The sequence below is a fragment of the Pundamilia nyererei genome, unplaced genomic scaffold (assembly GCF_000239375.1).
Source record: "Pundamilia nyererei isolate P.nyererei 1_Seehausen unplaced genomic scaffold, PunNye1.0 scaffold00347, whole genome shotgun sequence".
Classification (NCBI taxonomy): Eukaryota; Metazoa; Chordata; class Actinopteri; order Cichliformes; family Cichlidae; genus Pundamilia; species Pundamilia nyererei.
Window position 1 is genome coordinate 269,233 of NW_005187748.1, and position 9,827 is coordinate 279,059.

The 9,827-nt window shown below is 42.0% G+C and overlaps 1 protein-coding gene across 1 annotated transcript; it reads right to left on the bottom strand.

Annotated features, from left to right (window-relative positions):
• Positions 1-5,560: 5,560 nt before the first annotated feature.
• On the bottom strand, positions 5,561-8,481 carry LOC102193160 (zona pellucida sperm-binding protein 3-like). The gene is made up of 8 exons (XM_005752175.2): positions 7,939-8,481; positions 7,729-7,847; positions 6,625-6,728; positions 6,385-6,559; positions 6,096-6,198; positions 5,936-6,018; positions 5,761-5,858; positions 5,561-5,663 (listed from the first exon to the last, which is right to left on the bottom strand). The coding sequence occupies exons 1-8, from the start codon at positions 8,428-8,430 to the stop codon at positions 5,614-5,616; spliced, it is 1,224 nt and encodes a 407-aa protein (XP_005752232.1). The 5' UTR covers positions 8,431-8,481; the 3' UTR covers positions 5,561-5,613.
• Positions 8,482-9,827: the final 1,346 nt, after the last annotated feature.

The window sequence follows — 9,827 nt, forward strand, 5'->3', positions numbered from 1 at the left end:
GAATGATTCAGGCAGCTGGTGGTGTAATGGTGTGGGGGATACTCTGACCACGTCCGTCCCTTTATGACCTCAGAGCACCCATCCTCTGAGGATGTTTCCAGCAGGACGATGCATCATGTAACAAAGTTCAAATGACTGCAAACTGTTGTCTTGAACATAATAAGTTCACTGTATGCAAATGGTCTCCATATGGTCATCAAATGTCAAAATCAGGAGATTTACATCATTGATGTGCAGATACACAATCTCTGAGCACTGTCTCCTTGAATTAGGGCAGTTCTGTAGGCAACAAAAGGCTCCAACCAAATACGAGTCTCTTACATACAGTACGCAGCACAGAGTACAATTCAACCACTCAAGAAACGTCGTAACTTAATTAAAACAGCCATAAGGTTGCATCCACCTAAAAAAGTGAACATTCAAACTGTCATTAAGACAGGATTTTATTGCAGAACCAAAAAAAGTTTGGTTTCATCAGTCTTGTAAGGTAAGCGGTAGTTGGAAACAGTGACAGGACTCCATCTGATCTGTAGCTCTTCTAGAGCTGTCAGTCATGTCACACAGTCTTTGTCCACAATGTCTCACATTTCCACTATTTCACTTCATTCTCAAGCCTGATTTATAATCCTGTGTTGAATCCCTGTACAGCCTACACCAGAGTAGGTGATGCATTTGCGTGTGCCTTTAAAATTTGAATCAATTTAGCCTATGCATGGATGATGAGTGCTTTGAAACCCACAGAATATATAGTATTGTCTCAACTACATGCAATTACAGCCTTTAATTTTACAGAGGCATTATCCTTATAATATCTTTATACGGCACATTACTACTACGCAGACACAGGCTATGATTTTGGCATTGATTTAATGCAATACAATAAAGGAAGCTTAGTGTGTTACCAGCAGTGTTACCTGCTGATCAATAAAGACTAGCTGTATTCTTCCCACAGTTAACAATGAACGATAGCATAGTGATGCTAATTTGTGATACTCTAAATGATTAATTCCACAGAAACTGGAGCTAAATCATTTTTCCAAATCATTTCTGGCCATATCATATGCAATGTAAATATGTAAAAGAGTAAGAACAGAAAACATGTAGCTGACGTACCTGTCAGGTAAACGATGCTGTCTGACATCAGAGCAGCTGTTAGAAGCATGGAAATTTCCTACGGCAGGAAATCACAAATGTTACACTGTTGCCCCACAACCCAAAATCACAGATCACAACACTGAGAACAGGTGACTAACAGAGGCACCATCAGGCCTCGGAGCGCGTAATCACTTAAAGCCGTGACAGATGGTAAACGATGGTGAGCTTTCACACCAATCAATGTTCCAGGCTGAAAGAACAAGAAAACACGGAAAGAAAGCCCAATGATCCGACTCAGAGTTTGTAAATTCATACAAACTGTGTAAAGGTGATTTCCATCTTATGTTTAATTAAAATTTACACAGACAAGCTTTGGTTGGATTTGTGGATGCCCCAGAGCTGATACGGTCGTTCTAGGTATGAACTCGAGACTTTTAAAATGCCTTTGAGCACCACTCAGCTACCTTCTCTTCGTGTTCCTTCTCTTCGCTTCTCAAACTGATTCCAGACCAAATTCAGACCCATACTCAGAAAACAGGAGGTGTACAAAAAGCATGACTACACTGTACAAATAACACCAGCTGCAGTTTGTTTGATTTATACCCTGATGATCTCGTCACCTTCCAATAAATCAATTGCTGTTTACCTCTGGATGTGTAGTTTCGTGTGACCAAAGGCTGCACATTTGCATCAGACGTTACAGTGACATCAGTGTTTGTTAGTGATAACAGCAACTTGCCCAGTGCATTGATCCATAAATGCTACCTGAGTGTACCTCCTGTTTCACTGAGACACCGATAAGCTCAAAGACTTTATTTTAAACTGTCAAAACTGTTTTTCTGTAATAGAACTACGAAGACTGAAACCAAAAAAGTCCAAATGGCATTTTTAACACAGACAGTAACATGAGTATTGGACACATCACCAGTTTTCTAAAGGTGATCATTCTAACCAGATGTTGGTAACAGGACCTTAAGAGCCTTTGTCAGAAATTCAACGGTTATGGTTCTGCATGCGCCTGAACCTCCCTAACAAGATCAATAACAAAACCGGCTACTGATACCAAATACGGTAAGGTGCAGTCACCAGCCAGCTCCATGAATGACATCAAGTCATTTGCCAGAAGTGAACGAGACATCAAGCCACTGATCCACACCACTAGGATCTACAGCAGGGGTCAGCAACCCTTTTTTTTGTAACGGTATAAACAATGAGAGGTGGTGGATTGGCCAGATGCTGGCCGGTGTGTAAAAATAACTCAGTTGTTTGGTGGTGGCTATGGCGGAGCTTCCACAGATTCAGTAACATTAACAAGTGGTGGAGGCCAGCAGGTGGATGAGGGAGAGGGGAGGCAGGAGGAGAGACCCGAAGCGGCCGCCGGTCCGAGTGTCAGGTGAAGTGCAGATATAAACCAAGTTTAGGTGGAGTTTATTTTCGTTGACTTTTTACAGTCAGTTGCAGTAACTCGTACTGCGTGCTAGCTAGCATGACGGAGTTTCTATACAGCTGGGTGGTGCTATGATGTTACTGACAGTGAACTTTATTTTATTCATAAGTTAGTAGAGTTTCCAACGGCTCCTTAAAACATGGGATGGTCCCTCATTCAGAGAAAATATTACACGTTTGGTGTTGAGCTGAGAAGAGACGCAGTTTGTCCCGGACTTTAGCTATAATGAAAAAAAGACACAAAGCTGGATTTATTCTGTCGTTACGCTGCACAGCTGCCTCTTCTTCTCTCATTCTCCCCCCTCCGTCTCCTGATTCTACTTCAATCATGAAACTGATCAATGATCAGCTGATCGTCTCTCTTGTTTGTTTATCGCTCACTTTGCGCCAGAAAGAGGAAACCAGCGGATGTCGCGCTAAACAACAGCAGCGTGTTTAAGCTTGATCAGCTGTTGTTAGAATTTATTTAATATTAATTTCTAGTATCAGCTGATGTTTGCTGGAGCCACAGCTGTAAAGCTGCTGGTCATGATGTCAGTTTGGAAACATGAAGATGAAACCAGGAGACGTCCTTACTGAATCATCAGAGCTGAACAGGTGATGGAGAAACAGGTTTACCTTTTAGGTGACATGGATGAGTTGAAGTTATGAACTGTTTCTGAGAGATAAATAACACCAGGATCCTTTTCTAAGTAGCTGACAGCTGGTAACTGTGCAGGGGCGGGTCTAGCAAAGTGTTGCCAGGGGGCAGGTAGGACATTAACAGGGAGAGGGGGGCACAAAGAAATACTTTCTTATTCTCATTTAAAATGTCTCACTTTTATTAAATAATTATCTGAACCTTCAATTCAATTCAATTCAATTCAATTTTATTTATATAGCGCCAAATCACAACAAAAGTCGCCTCAAGGCGCTTCATAGATACAGAGAAAAACCCAACAATCATATGACCCCCTATGAGCAGCACTTTGGCGACAGTGGGAAGGAAAAACTCCCTTTTAACAGGAAGAAACCTCCGGCAGAACCAGGCTCAGGGAGGGGCGGGGCCATCTGCTGTGATTGGTTGGGGTGAGAGAAGGAAGACAGGATAAAGACATGCTGTGGAAGAGAGACAGAGGTTAATAACAGATATGATTCAATGCAGAGAGGTCTGTTAACACATAGTGAGTGAGAAAGGTGACTGGAAAGGAAAAACTCAATGCATCATGGGAATTCCCCGGCAGCCTACGTCTATTGCAGCATAACTAAGGTCATCCGTAAACCAAAGTTTTAATCTGATGTAAAATGTATAGAAATCATACATATATACGAACAAGACAGTGTATATCACTGTCACCACAGCATTTGTTTTCATTCAAAGTCTTTATGGCTTTAATACCTATTAATGCACCGGGCTGATTTTTTTGTCCCAGTCCAGCCCTGGGCACGACACGCAGTGACTTAATCTGAGAGGGTGCATTAAAAAATAAATGGCCGCACCAGCGGTGCACATCGCAAATCAGCTCGCATACACACATTAGTTGTGTCGCTTCTTAATGACGGTATCTTAACTAACAACCCCAACTACCAGATTCAACTTGTCATTGGCTAAAAATAACTTAGCCTACTGGTCAGAGGGACGTTGTTAGCTTTCCATATTCCAACACTTCAAAAGCTTCAGCAGCTGTGCGCTCAGCGCAGCATCAGCACCACGGAGATACACGGATACATCCGTAGACTCGAGACACAATGCGTCTTTGGGACTTTCAGGTGTTTGGACCAATGTTTTCTTTTCTGATCAAACCAGAAAGCTTTAATGAAAAGCTGGATTTGTCTCGCATTAACTGGCTGAGATAATGCCAGTTAATGCGACATCGAAGCAGCTGGAATCCACAGCTGTGCGTGTTCATGGAGCTGCATGTTCACTACCTGACAGGTTTAACTGTCTTCAGAACATTGCAGAGGCCTTATTGACAGTACTTGGCTCTACATGTCTGTGTGAGCAGATTTTCTCCCACATGAGTCCTCAGGCAGCCTCTGAATGCTGGACACTCTGAGACCTGTGTCTCTGAGTGGGAGACCAGAGATCACAGTAACATGTGTGTCTCTGTATTAACAAACATGCATTTCTTTCAAAATAGCTGATAACTATTCACTGACAGCTGCCAACATCTGCAAACAAATATAATCCTATAAAGTTGTTCTATATAGTGTCTAACTGTTAATATAGAGCGTTATTAAATTTATAGCTAACGCTATCATATGGCACACTGACCTCTGAGGAAATTTTAAATGGCACTTACAGTCAGAAAGGTTGCCGACCCCTGATCTTCAGCAATGACAGGGGCCATAGTACACAACCTGTGCAACACTGTTCACGTCAGGGTTACCAGTTATTTGGATTTTTAAAAGCCAGCTAAGATGCATCGATTTACTCAAATACTTCAGTAACATTTGTGTATTTTATGCTTTGATTCTTGTACAGCTCGACCTTTATTATTGCTGTTTTGTAAAATCGCATTTTTAAAGTCTTCAACATTTGTCTTGTGTTTTAATCATTTCCTGTAATGCACTTTGTGACCGTCGTCTAAAAAGCACCATGAATCCATTCGTCCAGTGTCCTCACTACACATTTATCAGTCTTTTAAATGTGCTGCATGAATTTATTTGATGTTTGAAAGTTGAATAAGTGCCACTGATTTCTCATCCTTATTCATCGGTAATAGTTTCTTTGCAACAAGCATGAAATATGATATCACTTCCTCTTTTGCACATGTTGTGTGTATTTCCCCAAACTACTAACCAGCATGTGCACGGGTTCCAGAAACGACCGGCTGGATCAACAGTGAACTCTTGTTAGCGGCACTGCGAACTTCAGGGTTGGTCACCGTTTATTCATTTTTTGAGAACAGTTTCCAGAAATGTCTTCAGTGTTTCACTCTCTGCGAAACCATTTTAAAGAAACATCTGCTGGTTATGTGCACGTGCCAGCTTCAGTGTCAGTTTAGAGACGTCACAGCTTCAAATTAAGTTTCTTTTTAAAAAGTTTATTTATTCTCTTTTGTTACAAATGTGTAAAAAAAACAACATCTTTCACTCTACAACAATGGGGCCCACAGTCACTTCAGCTTCCCATCGCTCCACTTTAAAAAAAAAAAAAAAAAAGCACATAAACGCAGTCATTTTGCAGTCAGGCGTGAGAAATGAAGCATTGTGCACGTTCCTGCTGACATGCATTACCTGTGGCGTTGTCACTCAGGGCTCGGATCTTTCTCATTCCACAAGTGGACTCACAACAGGTACAGAACTCGTTCTTTCCATCTACAGCCATCCACATACTGTGGGAAGAGTCAGTGTCATGAAAGTCCTCTCGAAAGAATCAATGAATGAAAGATCTTCAAAAACGTTCTCATACCCCTCATAAAATGAGCATGCCTTGTTCTCAATGGTAACTGGGGCAGAAGCTGAGACGGCCTTCAGTAGGCAAGAGATGTAAATCTGTTTAAATGAAATTAGGCCTCTTTATTTTAAAGTACACGACAGGGAGCATATATCATCAGCACACACTTACATACCATCCCCTGTAGACCCAAGCTGTGGATCGCGACCTGTAACCGGAGTTTATCAGGCTGAGATCGAGGCATGAACCTGGAAATGGTGTGCTGACCCCCCAGACACCTGTAGGAAAGGCAACACTCACACAGAAGCAGCCACACTCTGTGGGGACATGCTGGTGTGACACTCGAATGACACTCGCACCACATTTAAGGTGGATCAGATTATCAGATCAGGTCAAGCTAAGCGTAGAAAAGAGACATACTGATATAGTGTACTGTATCAAACTGCTGCCCATCCAGAACCTACCCGTCATTTATTAAAGCTTCTCTTCGTCCTGAAGTGAAGTCTGACTTTGTGGTAGCGACGCAGCTGTCCACCAGCACCCTGAGGGGGGTTGGAGTTTGTACCAAGACTGCTGCTTCCATGTGAATGACATCTACCAAAGCATATCTGGTGGACGTTCTCTCAAACTTCCAGTCATCTGAAGCAAAATTAGCCATTAAAGGTTTGCAAAGTCACAGTCGTGTTAATATTGCTGGGACCCACCAGTCATAAGTTTCAGAGAAAAATGCTGCTGTGTCTGTGCTCGCCTGGTAGCTTCACTGGACATCCAGGCAGGATGCTCGGGATCGCTGCTCGCACTGTGCTGCCTGAAATGTTAAAGTTAAGAGCAGTTTTTAGCATCACACCAATCATACTTTAAAAGTACGCTAATACTTTAAACCTGCACCAGAAGGCTGTTGCTTTGTCATCCATGAATCTGCTGACAAAGTTATAAGTCACCAACAAACAAAAAGCCTACATACCTGGAACGTGACTGTATAAAAGCTACAGGATTTCTTTGATGCGTGGCTAAAGCACAGAAAGGTTCCATAAAAACATGTTCGACTAATTGCTGTAAAACCGACGGGGCCACAGCTACACAGTCAGGTTAAAACAGCGTTGGTTTAAAAATTATTAGATCAGGTCAGTGAGCTTAAACATGCTATGTTGGTTAATATATCACCAAGAGCCTGGAAAAAGGAGGAAATATGAAGTGCTAAAACTGCAGTACCAAGACCGGCTACTTTAGGTTGAACCCCGAACTCAGTCCCACACTCACACATTAAAATGTCCAGTTTTACAGCTCAAAGTGTGCCTGGGACTAAAGAGTTTCCACCTTAATAACATTTGCTCAGGGTGATTTTATTTTGAAACTAACGCATCCATCTGGATTTTTCTCTTGTTAAAAGACTGGGCATAATTCAAATCCATTTTATTTATATAGTACCAAATCACAACAGTCGCCTCAGGGCGCTTTACACTGTAAAGACCCTACAATAATACAGGGAAAACACCAACACTCAGACGGCCCCCTCTAAACAAGCACTTGGTGACAGTGGGGGGGAAAAACTCCCTTCACCCTTTCCTGGTTTCAGGCTGATGGGAGGAAGACAGGACAAGGACTGAAAGAACTAATGACAGGCCTCAACTCTAAAAACTTTATGTGACCACAGAAGACTTAATAAAAAGGCTTCAACTCCAGATTTTACATGGCGATGTGTTAGGACAGAGTTGGAGTCGGTGTTTAATTAATTGCAACACTTTTCCTTTAATAAGGACCACCGTAAACTAAAGTGGGTGTTCAGTCTGTTCCGCATTTCTAGTCACCTCTGGTAGTGGCATTCAAGTCTAATGACAGCACTCTGGCTCCTCGTAATGCCGCTTCTGCCAAACACTTTGGGGTTGTAGGCCAGCGCAAAGGCATAGATGAAGGAATTTTCTGTCAACTAATGAAAAAATACAAAGTGTATTAAAAAATGAATTTCACTTGTGTGAAAAGGTGATGTAAATGAATGAACAGAATAAAAAGGTTCATACCACTAGCTTGCTGCCACAGCTGTGCAGCTCAGATTCAAAAACCAGCACATGAGACGAGTCATCAGTGTCAGTGGCTGAACAACCACCGAGGCTGATTTCTTCTGGCTTTATCAGCTTGCCGAGACCCAGCAAGTCCCGACTCACTTCAACAAAGATCTTACTTTCACCACACCTCACAGCAACGCGGTAGGCTGCCACTGGCTGCTTCAGTTCAAACTTGAAAGGTTTGTTCACCGGATCCACTGGATCTTCTGGAAATTTCCAGGAGAGGGGTTCAAGTGCTTGCTGGTTCTGCTTTGACTGGAGCTTTGCAGCTTGCTGAGCAGACTGACTGGAGTGCACTCTGTCAGGTTCTCCTGGAGCATCAGCTTCAGCAGGCCTCTGTGCCTTGATCCCCAAGTGTGTTGGCACATTCAGACTGTGGAATCGAGCATCACTAAGCCTGACCCATGCAAGTACGAAGCTAAATGCAACAAGCTGCCTGGACCCCATGGTTGCAAACAGACACAGGTCTGTGCAGCCTTCTTAAGGATGAGCACTGAAGCAGGCTGACTCCTCCCTCTCCCTAATCACCTAAATCTCCTTCCACATGTGTGGATCTCACCCTGGAGGAAACCAAAGGAATTATATTTGTCTTATATTTATGTATTATATCCAATAATTAAGTATATTTATTATATTTATGTTTAGATAGATATTATAGATACTTAAAAACATAACAAATATTCTTGTGCAAAGTACTGATTCAACTTTTTTGCCCAAGTAAAAGTGCAAATGTACAGGCTCTGAAATTCACAGTAAGAAGATAAAAAGTAGCTCTTTGAAGAACGTTTGTACCGGCTGATTTTGTGCAAAGCTAACAGAACCTTGTACTATATTAATATAATAAAATCTTATGAGCACATGGGAATGCAAACTTTATTTCAGAGTAAATTCTGGTTTTAATACAAATCAATGTGCTCAGCTTGATCAGTTATAGAGAACATGAGCAGAGCAAAGAGAGATTAAAAAAAACAAACGGCTCTATTTCCTGTTGTAGTGGGCGGCTTTGCGTCCACACCTAAACAGGAAGTGGGATTCAGCAGGTGGAGGAACCCTAAAACTGGTTGTAGTTGCTCAGCCCAGTTAAAAGAATCATTTCGGCTATGAGCTCCAGCAGATGTGCAGGCTGTGACCATCAGACTGTGCTGCTGCTGCTCTGAGGTGCACTGCTCTTTGTGAATTTACAATTCAAGATGTAAGCAGATGTTTTACAGGCTGACTAAACTTATGACAGATGAGCTAGATCGTGTCCACCTGAGGATTTAAGCTCTTCTTTCAGATACCGTTATATTTTTGTACTTTTTAGATTTGGAGTAATCGTGGGCGGGGATGGTTTCCCTGTTGGCGGTTGGCAGTTCCAGGCTCCAGTCACTGATGTGTTTGTCTTTCAAGTCACCTTGAACTCTGCATGCTTTAGAAAATAGGTAAGTATTAGTACTGGACTTCTTTTTTATGAAGGTTTGAACTTTGAGAGTTTAAACAAGAGAGAAAAGTGTGAAAATGTTCATGCCTGTCTGAGAAAAGTGTAGAAAGTGTGTAGTGACGGGTTTGACAGCCTTAAAACATCTAAAATAATTGTAAAAAATAAAGTTGGCTACTTTGTGGATTTCACCTGTCGTGGGTTATTTTAGGAACTCCCGTGAGGGACCGCTGTGGTCGGTCACCTGCAATTAGCAGGTGTGGGTTGCCTTAATTAGGTGCATCAAGGTATCCTGTTACTCTTGTTGGATGGAGTGGCTGACAAATTTGCTTCGGTGTGTCTAATGAACCTTCTGTAAGCGTCACAGCAGATTCAATTCAATTCAATTCAATTCAATTCAATTCAATTCAATTCAATTCAATTCAAT